This window comes from Chenopodium album, chromosome 17, assembly GCF_948465745.1.
Source record: "Chenopodium album chromosome 17, dcCheAlbu1.1, whole genome shotgun sequence".
Classification (NCBI taxonomy): Eukaryota; Viridiplantae; Streptophyta; class Magnoliopsida; order Caryophyllales; family Amaranthaceae; genus Chenopodium; species Chenopodium album.
Genome location: NC_137850.1, coordinates 7,978,633 through 7,993,649, shown reverse-complemented (window position 1 = coordinate 7,993,649; position 15,017 = coordinate 7,978,633). Strand labels below are relative to the sequence as shown.

The window sequence follows — 15,017 nt, the reverse complement described above, 5'->3', positions numbered from 1 at the left end:
TTTTTATTGATGCTATAAGCATGGGAAAAGAGTTATGTAAGTGTCTATGTACACGAGGAATAAATTGTATGTTGGTGCCTTTGTGCACTTAAGGTGTTTTTAACACCGAGGGATAGGATTTTTGGCGCATTTAGCGTTTAAGGTGTCTTTGACACTGAGTTAGATTTAAAAAGGGTTGAACATTAAATATTATGTGGTCACTAATTATTCAAGAATTAAATTGGAGTGTTTAATTGTTTGAATAATTATAATGTTTGATGTTATTATGAATTGTGAGTCATCACCAAGTTTAATAATATGTAAAGAATGTAAAGTGAAAGAGATTACGCACCAAAACTCTTGGAACGTATATACCTTGAGTATGAACATATGGGGGGAGTTATGCGACTTTATATTTGACCATAAATTCTACTGGGAGTACAGGACGCTGTATTTTCCTTTTATTATTATGCATAGGAATTCCGCCACTTACGAGTGGTTCTTTTATACTGGCACGATTAGCTCCCGTGTTAGTACCCCTTTATTGCTGGGCCAGGTTAGGGGGGAAACCCTTTCGATGCGTAATCAAAACTAAATAATTTATTTAGTAACTTAGTTGAGAAGTTTTGTTGTATGTTGTGTGCTTGAAAACAGGTGCAACAAGATAAGTTGTGTGTTGATAGGTAAAAGCATGTTAGTGTGTTTAATTACGCTTATGTACTCAGATTTGCTGATTGTGTGTTTGTGTGATTGTTGGCCTTGTCTTTACCTTGGCCCTATGATTACCCATTTTTAATGGAGAGTAGTGGAAACAAGTAGAGAGAAGTTTTTCAGGTGACGAAGCATATTCATGATGGGCAGCGAATCATGCTAGTTTCCATAAGTTTATGATGTGTTTTTGCTTTTATTATATTATAATATTATTCTTGCGAGACTAAGTAAAGGCTTTTAAATTGAATTGGTTTTGTTAAGGGCCTATAATGGTTTCAAGTTGTAGGTTTGACTTTATTTTACTTTGGTTTGACTATACTTTTGATTGGTTGATTTTTTTTAAGTTGAGTCGTTTTAAATGATTTAAAGGAGAGTCTTCCGCTGTGTGTCTTTGATAGTTGCCTTAGCCGTTTTTACGGTGGCGGTAATATCTTAGATTTTCCTATTTAAAGTTTTAAACAGGGCAAAATAGGTATTTTAAAAGAAGGGAATTAATAGGGTGTTACACTGGCTATGGAGAAGGATAGCATGGATGGAATGGGGAAGTTGTTTGATACTGCCCCTCAAACTGTAAGGGATATCTATGAAGGTGATCTTATTGAGTGCACCATGAGTTTTTGCAGCTGCTCACCCTTAATTTTCGCTGTTGGGATGCAATAGTAATGGGCAGTATGAGTAGTTTGGTTCAGCTTGTTTTTGTTGCTAGCAAATGGATGTTGTTAATGCTAGCTTTTGCTCTCTTTTTGTTCTGAAAACTCTTGAAACAGAGCTTGGTTTGGTTTTAAAGTATCCTTTTATCCTAAAAAAAAAAAAAACAAAAACAAAAAAAAACAAAAAACTAATAATGATAATCATCATTATCCTTTAGCCTAAACTTGTTAGCCAATTCTATTCATATTTTTTTGTGATAAAAGTAGCCAAGACGGGTCTTGTAGGTTGGCAGTGGTACAATTCATTGAATATTATTGTATTTGTATTGGGCACCAATGAATATTACTGTAGTATATTACTCTATATGAGTGCATTGAGAACTGTATGGGATGATATCTGGGCATGACCAATATCTTGTGAAAGCACATGACCAGGTTTCAATAATTATAAGAAGATGCTGATATGTTACAGAAAGAAGACATGTCGGCCTGCCGGAATTCAACACGTGGCAACAGAAGCTCGACACTTGGCACAAAAGGCTCTGCATGGATGAGAGCCACCTGTCAAGGTAAACTATTATAAATAGTAGGTAAGACCTCATTAATGAGGGCGTTAATTACACTCTCTTACTCTTTCTCTCTCTATCTTCTCTCTTACTTATCTTCTCTTCTAAAACACTTTCTGACTTTATCATCGGAGTGGTTATCCCCGGACCACCCCGGGGTTAGCTAACTTCTTCTCATTGTGTAGGTTCTCAGCTTGCCGATAGGAGTATCAGGATCTCAGGTCCGAATTCTTGGGGAAGTCAGGATCAGACAGAAACAAGAACCAGGAGTTGGTGATTAATGATTTTTTATTACACTTTTTAATCTATTGTTTTTTGTAGAAAACTTTAAAATAAAATCTATAATTGAGTGGAAATATTATTTGCGCAAAATGTTTTTTCATTAAAGTTAAATAGATCTTATACATAAATTTGTTGGCTTATCTAGCTGTTGCCTCACTTATTAAAAGGCCAACGAAGTACTATTTAAAATTTTGGCCACTTTGTGAAGCTAAATGGGTGGCTAAGATTGGACTCCTGAGGATTGAGGAACAACGAAATTGCTTCAATTTTTTTTTTTTGTATGAGTAGGGCGGCTAACTAGTGTGTCATTCCTAGTCATTTTCAAGGAGCTCTTTCGTAGGGCGGCTAACTAGTGTGTCATTTCTAGTCATTTTCAAGGAGCTCTTTCGGTTTTGGCTTATGTCATAAACTTAGTTGTTGACAGTTAACATTGATGAGAAAAAATGTCCAAACAAATATTTTAGAGTTATAAAGGTCCGCACATTATTCATAATAGTTAAAAAAAAGAGACATACATTTTTAAGTAAACAAATTTTTTTAAAGACATAAATGACAACACACAATTTATAAGAGCTTGGTTGAACATTTAAAAATCTAAGGATTACTTTACTAGTATAATATACTAATTAAGAATATAAATCCTCCATCATATTTAAAGAGTAAAATACTGGTAGTACTAGTAAAACTTGATCTAATAGAAAATTTTACATCTCACAATTACGAGAATATGGGTTATATTCCTAGCAAGGACGGAGATTGATAGGGATTATAAGCAAAATGTTCTTGTCATAGATTCATGATATGTATTGTGTAAATATATACTTGTATAGCTTTATTATCTTATGGTGCAAAATATATACTTGTCTATATATATATATATAGTTCTAAAATTTTTATATGATTTATCACTGCAAACAATTCAAACTTAAGATTTTTCTTTTTGAAATAATTAATTCACTAATAAAAAGTCATAAGACATCTATACATGAAATCTAAATTTACAAAAGATATAAAAACAAATCAAACAAAAGTTTTCTTCATTGAAGCCACGATCATTCGTTTAATAGATCTTGCACTATAATACATCCTTCGAACACATCGTTGGAATATACAGTTTTTTCGGAAGGATGGTCTAACAATTCTTTGTAGCCAAAAGGATGATTTTCATCTAATTTAATTGAACGTATTTGAAAACTTGACAAACTTTGTAATCCCGCACGATTCTTCAACAACGAATCATTAATTCATAAGGCAGAAGAAGATAGATTTTTTGATAAACCCTAACCCACGATAATTCCCTATAAAAGAACGAACAACTACACCAACGACCAACAACTCCACCATAGGGAGACTGAGTACATTTAAATTACTCGTGAAGATTTATTGAAATTAACAATGAAAAATTTAAAGTAATATAGTTTAATTTTTGAAAAATTAAAACGCTGGAAACTTGATATTTTGTTCGGAATTCGTCATTAAGATGTCATTTATAAAACAAAATTTAACTCAATGTATTTTTTGATAAATAAAAGGTACTAGTTTACAAATTGACTTAAAAACAAGGTATTATATACATCCCCTCCGTACTTATTGGTTGATCCACTTTTTTTTTGCGGCCGTATTTTATTAGTTACTCCATTTTATATTTTATAAATTTTAAATAATACTCCCTCAATTTTTTTATAAGCTAGAGTTACTATTTTCGTTCGTTTTTTTTATAAGCTAGAGTTCCATTTTTGAAAATCTCATACAATTTAATAATATATCTGTAGCCACTGATGTCTCCACTCTTTCGTACTATATCATTTCTCACTTCTCCAATGATCACCACTCCTTCTCACACCACTTTACTTTTCAATAAAATAATTTTATATACCCCACTAACATCTTATTTTATTAAACCACCTAAAATTCGCGCAATTTCATCTTTAGTCTATAAAAAATGAGGGGAGTACTTCAAATTTTATTGTTTTCCTCCCCACTAGCGGTTTCCCATATCATATTTTAATATTTATCATATCTTTTCTCCTCCCTATTTATACTTACTTTTTGCTTTTTTTTAGAATTATTTATTATTAAACCAACTTTACTTCAAAGCCACTTTCATTATTATTATTATTATTTTTTTTTTTTTACTATTTCTCCTAAAATTCTACGCATGGAAAAATTAAGCAAGTGATAAGATATAAAGAGAAAAACAACTTTGTCAAAAATAATAATTACAATTGATAAACGTACTACGTAGTATAAAAACTTGTAAAAACACGTTAAATGTGTCAATTATTTTTGACCGGAGTAGGATTATAGTAAAAGGCCAATATTGTCACAAACTCACAACCCAATCCAAAAGGCGCGGGAGAAATTGTAGTACTACTACAAGCAGCAAATCCAGCAATGGTAAAGTGTTAGTGGAGAAATTTAGGGGTAGGCCCTTCAACGGGTCCCTCTCTTTTCCCTTGTTTCTCACTCCCCCTCTACCATCAACATCCTCCTTTGCCATAAATGCCATCTTTTTCTTCCCTTTATTATTTTTTTTTTTTTTTTGGAAAATTTAATTTCCTGCTTCGCTTACTTCAAAATTATTTATTATCCTTACCCTTCCAGTTTTTCTCTCCTTTTTCTAAATTTCTGGGTTTTTATTTTTCTTCCCTTCAATATAATTTTTATGAATTTTTAGTTTATTTTTGTAAGTTATATAGTAATTTTTCTTGTTTATATAATTCATGGAAATTGAAGAGAAGTTCATAGCTGCTGATTCTACTTGTGGAGATCACGATGTTCTTCTAAATCGAAAGGTAACCTTTTAATTTTAATTACGTTCTTTTCATTTCTATTAAATAATTCATCTTGTTTTGAATCGATCAGAGGTTTCTGTTGTTCCACTCGATCAAATGATTGTTTCTGCTTCGAGCCGTACCACTACTTCGTAGTAATTCGAAGATAGAAGTAGAAATATTAAACATTAAGTTTGATTAAATATTTCGTACAGAGTATGATTTTGTTATAAAATCCGAAGTTTATGAATATACTCCCTCTATTCTATTTTTTATTTTTTTTATTATCCCATATTCTGTCATTACTATGTAAGAAAAAAATCATAAGGATTTTGTAATTTTGTTGTAATTTGTATTTTTATAATATCAACATTTTTTTTTATATGTGCATTAGTGGATACTTTTTTTCTTTTTTGACCATTAATGGTTACTTGAAGACTATGCAAAACACAAATGGAAAAATAAAAAAAGAACTTAGGGAGTACGAGTTCGTAAGTGACTATAGGGAGTATATAGCCACTTACGGCTGTATATCAAAGTTTTATGACAGTCAGAGATACCTCAAATGGTTAGAGCTTTTCTCCCGATTTCAGGAGATTTCAGAATCGATTCTCACCCGTCGTTGTGGTTCTATACACCAATTAAAAAAAAAAAAAAAACAAAAAATCAAAGCTTTATTTTTTGTTACTCTATTATTTCATTTTCCGTGTTTCAAGGGGTTTTAGGCGTGTTTATATGTCATTACACTAGATCACATGATTCTTCTTTTTCTTATTTACATGATAATAATGTTTTTATTCCCATCAAAAAATTAAATACGGAGTAAATAATGTTTTATGTTATTGTATTTTATTTGGTAAGTTATGTAGGTGGTTGAGTTTGTTAGGTTGTAACAGCATTTTATCTGCTTCATGGCCTCCAAATAAATCGAACGTTTGTGTTCGAAACACGTGTCTTATCATCTTTTTTTTATTTTATTTTTCTTTGGAGTACTTGAAAATTCAATGTCCTAATCAATTTGAAAATCTCATATTTCATTTCACATGAAAATTTCATACCTGAGTTTTGGAATTTTGTTAACATAGAATTTACGATTCAGGAGTTTGCCAACATGGAATCTTGTGGCTAATTAATAAGGTGTTTGTTTTTGTTTAGATGGAGACTTGAAAGGTTTGTTTTATAGTGTGTTTGGTTATATTCTTTCCGTTTCATATTGTTTTTTATATTTAGAATTTTTTGTGTGACGGAATTGGTCAAAATAGGAAGAATAATATGAAACGGAAGAGTGACCAATTCCGTCATTATCATGTATGAAAGACGGAAGTGTGACGGAATTGGTCAAATAGAGTGTATGAAAGGCGAGGGAAAGAGTGACCTTCCATTTTCTTTTTACCCGAAACTACCTAACTATTAAGTACACATGGGTGTGTGTAGGCGTATTTGTTCTAATAATGGAAGAAGTTTGTTTAAGGGGAAGGGAAATAGTATACTTTCAATTTCCTTGTGTTTTTTTTTTTTTTTTTTTTTTTTTTTTTTCCTTCTTTTAATTCTATATCCAATTTCCAAACATAAAATTGGATTTTTGTTGCTCACTATATAACTTCAATACATTACTTCTTGAGATACTAAAACAGAGAACATATCTAGAGGTGGCGACGCATTACTATAGATATGGCCGTATGGGATAGTTAGCAAAGTCTTTTTATATGAGGTAATGAGTATGTGATTACCAATACGACATTACTACCTATCAAACGAGCCGTTATGGATCATAGCTAACAAAGCCATTTTATTAGGAACATTCTATCAGGGTGACATAATATGCTAGGCAACTGCTGATTTGCTTTGATTTGATGATCACCTTTTTAAATGATTAGTTCATCATTATCATTAGACATTTATTGTGAATGTATCTACAATATACTGTCATCACTAGGTTGTAATGTATTATTGACACTTCAGTTCAGCACTTCAGCTTGCCTTCCTCATCAGCATATGTCCAATTACTGTTTTGGTGTTTCATGTAATCTAGCTTCAAAAATAATTCTAGTTACTTGAAAAAAATTAACCGAGGAAGTAAACTTGTTCTCCTGAACGTAAAGACTAAAGACTAGTTGAAAACTTCGAATAATTGTACAAGGAGAATAAAGGCGTAGTTGATGATGTGCCCATATCATTTGTATCTTTAAACAGTTACTACTTGTGATGTTTCAGGTAGAGAGTTCCTCTGCAGAAAATGTAGACACAGGACGTGTACCCAACTGGAAAAAACAGAACCTGTCTCTCGACATTCCTAAAAGAAAAATTGATGGCCCTCAAGATTATGTTAAAATCAAGATGCCTCCTACACCAAAGAGAGTCAATTTTGTTTTGACACCAACTTCCTCTGATGTAAAATCTAATGAATCTCCTGGTCCTTCCTCAGTGAGAGGGCGCTCATCGTTAAAAAATCTTCTACCTAAATTTGCCTTTTATCGTAGCTCTTCAGATGTTGATAAGGCTGTGTGCACAGCAAGTGATGTTCCATTATCAACACCACGAGAGAAGACTTCCATCCCCAGGTCAACATCAATTACAAAGATATTTACACCAAGGATCAAGCGAACTTCATCTCTTCCGGTCACCCAAAATGAGAACCCAGTACCTGTTTTCTGTGGAAGCACCAGTGGTTCACTACATTCATGCGTAAGCTCCTCTAATTTATTTCTGAAATTTTTAATTGCATAATTCTTCAGCTTACTGCTGGTGAATTTGTGTCACTAAACAGCATATTTTGCTAAACAGGCCAAAGTTTAGACTTTGTAAGCATTATGCTCTTAAGAAAGTGTGTTGCACAAGAATATCTACTCCGTTTACAAGTCTATAGCTTAATATTATGCCCAAACGTGAAGAATTATACCCTTCAAGGGTAAAATACTCGATGTACAGATCATCCTCTTCTTCGTTAGTGGAAGTAGTTATTTTAAAAATTTCTTGTAGATGTCTTTGCTAAGAGCCTAAGAATCTTCTAATCTTATGTATAAGCTAGACACTGAAGCTGAACTTTTGTTTTTCAGTTTTTCTTTCACATGTACGGAACAACTCAATCTCATGTCCATCTATTTTTGGGGTTCTTCCAAAATTCTTACTCATATTGCAGGCAAAGGGATCTCAAAAACATGAAGCTGAGGTACACATTTCTCGTTCACTTTCAGTTCCCCTCAATAAAGAATTGCGCACTAGAAGAATGGATTCTTTTATTCGTGTTATCCCCTCTCCCCGGGTGAAGGCAGGGGAGCTTCATATTCCAAAAACAAGTGAGCCAGTGAAAACTGGTAAGTTCTTTAATTTTTATTTACAAAATTCCCTAAAGTCTATTCACCAAATTCAAACTTTGTATGTCATTGACCTCGCTGTTACTATGTTTCCCTGACTTGGAATGAGAAAATTTGTTTCAATGTTGTCTTGACCTTTCGTGACACCTTGATTATCCTTGTTATAATTGTTAACAATTTGACTAGGGTATAGAACTTGACACTTCATATTTTTCCAAAATTATGCAAACTTCTCACTTTATAGCCAAGTCAAGCACTTAGATTTGTACCTATGACCTATGAGTCTATGACCCACACTTATAGCAAATCCAAGTAATGTAGTTTCTGATAATTATAGTCAAGTTTTATTCATGCTTATATAGTAGAAATGATAATATTGTTTTCCATATAAATATTTGTAAAAGAGAGGGTTTTTTTGGCTGGAATTTTTTATCAAAGGTAGAACTATTTTCTGGGCATTTCACATTTCATCTGCTGATCTGATGGACTTTCACAATTTAAAACCAGTATGAAGTTTGAGGACCCTGGATCCTACTGATTTTTCTGTACCCTATCATTGTCAGCAACATTAGTAATAAACTTGATGCATCATGATACGTATGCAAGGAAACTTTTCTATACTCTATTAAAACAAGCAATGGGTATTCTCTTAAACTTATTTGTTCTTTGGATTTCCGATTCAAGGCATATTACTTCAGCTGAAAAGTGTAGCACAGAAGTTACAACCAAATATTATCAGAGTTGTTTCACTTTGTATATATAATTCATTGCAAAACCTGAAGGAGATGACTGCCTAAACTTGAGCATTGGTTGAATGATGACTCTCAAGTCCATTGTGAATCCAAGTGAACATCGGAACCATCCAACTAACCTATCTTCCTCCAGATTCTGTTCCTAACTTATTGTTTCTCTACTTTCAGAAAATGCAGAAGCTGATAGTGAAGATATACCCGAAGAGGATGCTGTTTGTCGAATTTGCTTGGTTGAATTATGTGAAGGCGGAGAAACCCTGAAGATGGAATGCAGTTGCAAAGGTGAACTTGCTCTTGCCCATCAGGAATGTGCCGTGAAATGGTTCAGTATTAAAGGGAACAAAACATGTGATGTATGCAAGCAAGATGTACAAAATCTGCCTGTCACTCTTCTGCGTATCCAGAGTACTCGTGCAGCAAATGCTGCAGCAACTAGAGCTCAAATGATTAACATCAATGATTACAGGCAAGTCTTCTTTCTTATTTTCTTCTTTTTTCTTCAATCGTGTAGGGACAGCAATCCACTTTTGGTGTAGACTGTAGAGAGAAACGTTTATGCATCGCTTCATTATCTTCAGTTGCCACACATTTTTAGTTATGCATCTTTGTCATTCTATATAGAACCTTTTGTATGCACATTATTATTATATAAATCAAGTACCAGAAGAAAATTACTGAATTCAGTGTTCCCACATGCATCAGTGCATAATCTCGGATCCCTTCCATATACCATCCCGGTATTGACCTATTTTCCTTGTTTAATTTGGAATTTGAGGAATGGATGCCTAGACTGCCAACTGATCGGACATTAGAATCATTCAGTCACTGCTTTCTTAATCCGTTTGTGTGAATCATTTGCAGGGCCTGGCAAGAAGTTCCAGTCCTTGTAATTGTCAGTATGCTGGCCTACTTTTGTTTCCTGGAGCAACTACTTGTAAGACATTTTTATTCATGCTAATAAATCAAGTTTGCTAACAGATTTGACTCTTACGGCTTATTTCTGTTTCTATTCAGGTTGGAAAAATGGGCACTGGAGCAATTGCTCTCTCACTTCCATTTTCTTGCTTGCTGGGTCTACTTTCGTCAATGACCTCATCAACAATGGGTAAGTCTTCCAGGACACTCAAGGACATAGTCTTGTATGTTTTCTTTCAGTTTACATAATTTGGCAATCAGGAAGAGATTAGTGTTCTATTCAATGTTGCATGAAATGAATAGGGTTTAAATGAAGACGGTTCGAGAACCTTCACTAGGATGAAGGTAATAATCTGTGAGCGGCTCGTACTTAGGAGGAGGAGGAGGAGGGGTAACATGGCCTTCACCCATCGCACCAAGTCACGAGCACACAAACTTATCAACACGTCGCAGCTCCTAAAAAAAAACACCACACACACTCGGCAGCGCACACACACTTGTAGCGCACCACACCAACACTTTGCAGCACCCAAAGAGCACTACACACACCTAGCAGCACCACACGCACACTCGGCAGCACCCAACAGAGCAGGACACACACACTAGCAGCATGCATACACCAGTAGCGCACCACACATACAAGAGAGCACCACTCACTCGGCAGCACCCGACACACACAGCACACACAATATGCGCACCCGACGCACACAACCCAGCACACCACACACTCGGCAGCACACCTCAACAAGCACCACGCAACACAGAGCAGCACACAACCACATGCACCGCAATAGCAGCACGTACTAACCAACACAATTAGGGTTTGAGAAACCCTAAATTAACGAATTAATTGTGTAGAAAATTGAAACAAAAATTGAAGCCCTAATCTCACTTTAAAATTGCGGAATATTTGTAATTTGATGAACAAGCCAAGATCAAAAAAAAATCTCTAGAAATTAGAGAGGCTTTGATACTATGTTAAAGTGGAGAAAGATTGGAGAAAACGACTTAGGCCTTGCATTGATTATCACAACAATATGTATACACAATACAAAGGAAACCTAACTTGCCTAAACTCCTAACAAGATAGACTTAACATAAATACCCGACTTCTAATATATATATATATATATATATATATATATATATATATATATATATATATATATATATATATATATATATATATATATACGGACACGGGAAAATGGATACTATAAAATGTGAAACTTGGATTGTTGAATACAACAGAATACATGTTTTTTTGGTGTCATCAAGGCAAGGTTTTTGTAATTTGAAAGTACAAAACTGAGACAAACACAAGTATATTCATATACATATATTGGTGAAAAGATGGGCGAATTCTCCGTTTCTAGTCTAAGTTTGTGAAGTCTGACTTTTGAACAGTAATTTGGATATTTATGTAGGGTTAGTGGAGATAATATACGGAATTGCATAATATATATACGTAAATGAGGTAATTAGTGGAATTTTCACTGAATCACCAATACTTATTACTTAAAAGAGTTCATAGGAGGACATTTCTGAGTATCTCAGCGTCTAGTTAATGTTAATGACTGTCGAATCTCTGCCCATAAGTCTAAATCACACAGAGAGGATTTTTTGTGTGCTTGAAACGTTATGCAATATTATTTTCGTCCTCTGCAGTCTAAATGTCCTCTGTCGAACATATGTGACACAGATTCGCTAGTTGGTTGGTGTGTCTGCATTACCTGGGTTTGAACTAGTCTTTTGACCACCCAATAGATAAGTATTTAGTCTCTATCAATTTAATGTAAGATCCTCCTAATATATGATCAAACTTGGTAAGTTATTGTTTGGGATGTTGTTTGTGAGGTACTGAGGTTATAGCTCCTGCCCTTATTTCCAGCTAAATTGAAAATTTGTTGACTGGCCTATCTTTGCTTCACATAAATTCATCTTCATTTTAATAATGGAAATAGATGTTCAAGGACCAAGAAAATACTATTGAAAAGAAAGAGGTTTTCAAATTTTTAAGTGACGTAGTGTAAGCATCTGAGCAACTAGCATCTGTGCGGTTGCAAGCTTTGAGTCAAGGAAGTGTAGTCATTCCTCCTTGACACTCAGTGCATACATTTGAGAAGCCTGGCCTTGTGTGCTAAACTGGGAATTGGAGTACCCATCTAGAATTGGACTGATCAATCATAGACTTCTGGTCTTCTGCTCATGCATATGTGTAATGTGCTTTAGCCATTTCAATTCTTAGTCAAAATTGAACCTTCTGAAGTCAAATTTGATCTGGTATTCTGAGATAGGAGGTTACTAATAAAACCAGTGGGTAGATTATTAATTAAAGTGTTTTTAAGGGTTCTTGTTTTTACAAAGCTGTCAAATTTAATTTTACAATGCTTGAACCTAATTTACATTTTAACGACATTTTTTGTTTGTAAAGCTAATTCACTACTACACTTTTCAGCAACGAAACGATTTGTCTGGCTATATGCTTCCATGCAATTTGTTCTAGTCGTCATCTTTGGCCATATTTTCTACACAGTGGTAAGAGGTTATATCTAAGAATTTTTTTCCAAAAATATAAACAGATAACTGAATGCATCTTTTCTTTCTTATAATAGCCCTTTTTGGTTGAGGAAATGGGAGGAAAAGAAAGGAAAGGAAAGGAAAATTATGGCTTCCTATGTTTGGTTGTAAAAATTAACCGGAATTTGATAGGAAATGGAGAGAGATTGTTATATACACTTGGGTGTATGGTACACCCAAGAGTATTTGTTTGTTCATTTGATGATAAAATGAGCAATAATCATCAAAATGAGCAAAAAATATCTTCGGTGCACTGTACATTCTGGGTGTATAAACAATTTCTAGGAAATGGAAGGAAAACTCCCTTCACAAAATCTTCCCTTTCCTTTCCTCCAAAACCGGAGGAATTTGAGAGAAAAGGAAGAAATTAAATCTATCAAGTTTAAAATAAGTTTGCCCTTTCTTTTCCTTTCTTCACTAATTTCAATTCATACCAAACAATATTCCTCTCTTTTCCCTTCCTTTACTAATATTAAACCAAACATTACCCTCCGTCCCTTAATTAAAATCCTAGTTTTTTTTCTTTTCCCTTCTCTTCCTTTCCCTTTCTTTCCTTTACTAATGTTGAACCAAACAAATATGATTTCTCTGGCTTTGCAGGTCCATTTACAAGCAATCATATCAATTTTGCTGGCGACATTTGTAGGGTATGGTATTGCCATGAGTGTTAGTTCTATCATCGTCGAATTTTTTAGATGGAGAGCAAGGAACGCCCAGCTACATACACGGCAAGATCCTCAAGCAGCTCATCAGCCAAACAATCAAGAAGAAGAAATCTCATCTCCATTGCCTTGGCCAGGTTATCCAAACCGTCTTCCAGCATATCCAGATAACCCTGAGACGTTTAGTCACACCTGAACTGTGTATAGTTTTTGTTTGAGTAATGTAAGATATGCATGCTCTTGTCCAGGTTCAAGATGTGTAAATCTTGTTGACTTATCAGTCGATTGTCATTAGTATTGTAAGTGAGAGAGTGGTTTCGAGTGATCTGAGTGTTTGAGATGTAGTTATAGCAATGGTTGGTAAGTTGAAATACCATGAATACAAATAGCTTGAGTTTCCTGTAATGAAGAGTGGGTTCAGGTGTTCAGCCACTCATGATCCTATTGTAAGTGAACTCTGTTTGTAAAAAGCAAAGAGGCAGAAGTTTTTTTGGTAACTTTTTGTTGTTCAGTTGTTGAAAGTAAGAGGAAGAGCCGAAGTAGTTTAAGGGTTTAAAAATTTCAATTTTGTCGAAAACTACCTAAGTTCTTAATACCTTTAAAATTTAGTATGAATCTCTTTGGTTAACACGATCATCAACATTATCGTATTGAGAATTCTGATAATTTTGCAACCCTGAACCCTCAATACTGACAAGTTTTCTAAATTGATTGTGTTAGAAGTAACAACAACTTGATGTTGAAGTAATAATAGCATGTACTCCTACATGTTTATGTCTTTACTCAATATGACCAAATCCACTATAACCACCAAAACCCAATTACAAACTAACCAAAAGTTTACCAAATTATTGTTTAGGGGTATAAAAGAAGAGGGATAAAAATTTTTGGGAAATAAGAATTCTTATGTTGGTTTCTAGGGATAGGGTTTAGAGAGGAGGATGACACATGGATGAAAAACCCCCTTATCCCTCAATTTTCAAACCTAGTAGGACTTTGGCAAAAGGATAAGAAAGTAGGATAAGGATAGAGAATTAGTAAATGCGATAAGGATAGAAAATTATATTATCAATTGTTTGATACGACGTATTATTTGGGAATTAAATTGGGATACGTAACCCACCTATAAGAGCACCAACAGTGGCAAGGATTGCAATCCTTTTAGAGCCACTTTAGGATACCATTGGTATCCTTACCAATGTTGGTTTATCTAGGAGAATCCTTTTACACAAAGGAATACACTGTTTCCTTTCCATGGAAAGAATAACTTCCTCGGCCCAAGCGCAAGATTGAGCAAGTAAAGACAAAAAGTGGGTCCTGTATTTGACAAAAAGTGAACGAATTTTACATTGCAACGGTAACTTAGCTGACATGCAAGGCATGTGAATTCATTGCATTGCAATGGTAAATTGAAGTTGCTTCATGACACTTGTCATGATATTATTGCATTTGAATTTTTTTTGCTTCAATTTTGTATAACGGCTATAATATGTAAACGGTAACTTATTTGGGAAAACTAAAAACACCAACGGTCATGAAATTTTTTTCTCTATAAAATGCGTATAATTTGTCCATATTTTCACAAACTTTCATTTTCAGTTAGAAATTACTCTCCATATTTCCAATTCATATTTTCAGTTCCATATCTCCAAGTCATTTTTTCTCCATAACACTTCTATTGCTAATTTCTTTTTTTGACCAACTTATCACTTCCAATTTCAAATACCCTTCAATATGGATCATAGTAATTCAAATTATAGGAATAATATGAATTTTTCAAATAATCCAAACTATCAATATAATCAAAATAATCCTCCTTTTGACGCAAATGT

At 34.0% G+C, this 15,017-nt stretch overlaps 1 protein-coding gene across 2 annotated transcripts; it reads left to right on the top strand.

The window, feature by feature from the left end:
- Nucleotides 1–4,732: 4,732 nt before the first annotated feature.
- LOC145589473 (uncharacterized) lies at nt 4,733–13,682 on the top strand. 2 transcript variants are annotated; one of them, XM_081646051.1, is made up of 8 exons: nt 4,735–4,983; nt 7,177–7,647; nt 8,102–8,276; nt 9,197–9,494; nt 9,890–9,962; nt 10,043–10,133; nt 12,402–12,481; nt 13,124–13,682. In XM_081646051.1, the coding sequence occupies exons 1-8, from the start codon at nt 4,912–4,914 to the stop codon at nt 13,379–13,381; spliced, it is 1,518 nt and encodes a 505-aa protein (XP_081502177.1). In that variant the 5' UTR covers nt 4,735–4,911; the 3' UTR covers nt 13,382–13,682. The 2 variants fall into 2 exon arrangements, with proteins under 2 accessions (XP_081502178.1, XP_081502177.1); XM_081646052.1 differs by lacking the exon at nt 12,402–12,481 and having other exon boundaries at nt 4,733–4,983; nt 13,124–13,346.
- Nucleotides 13,683–15,017: the final 1,335 nt, after the last annotated feature.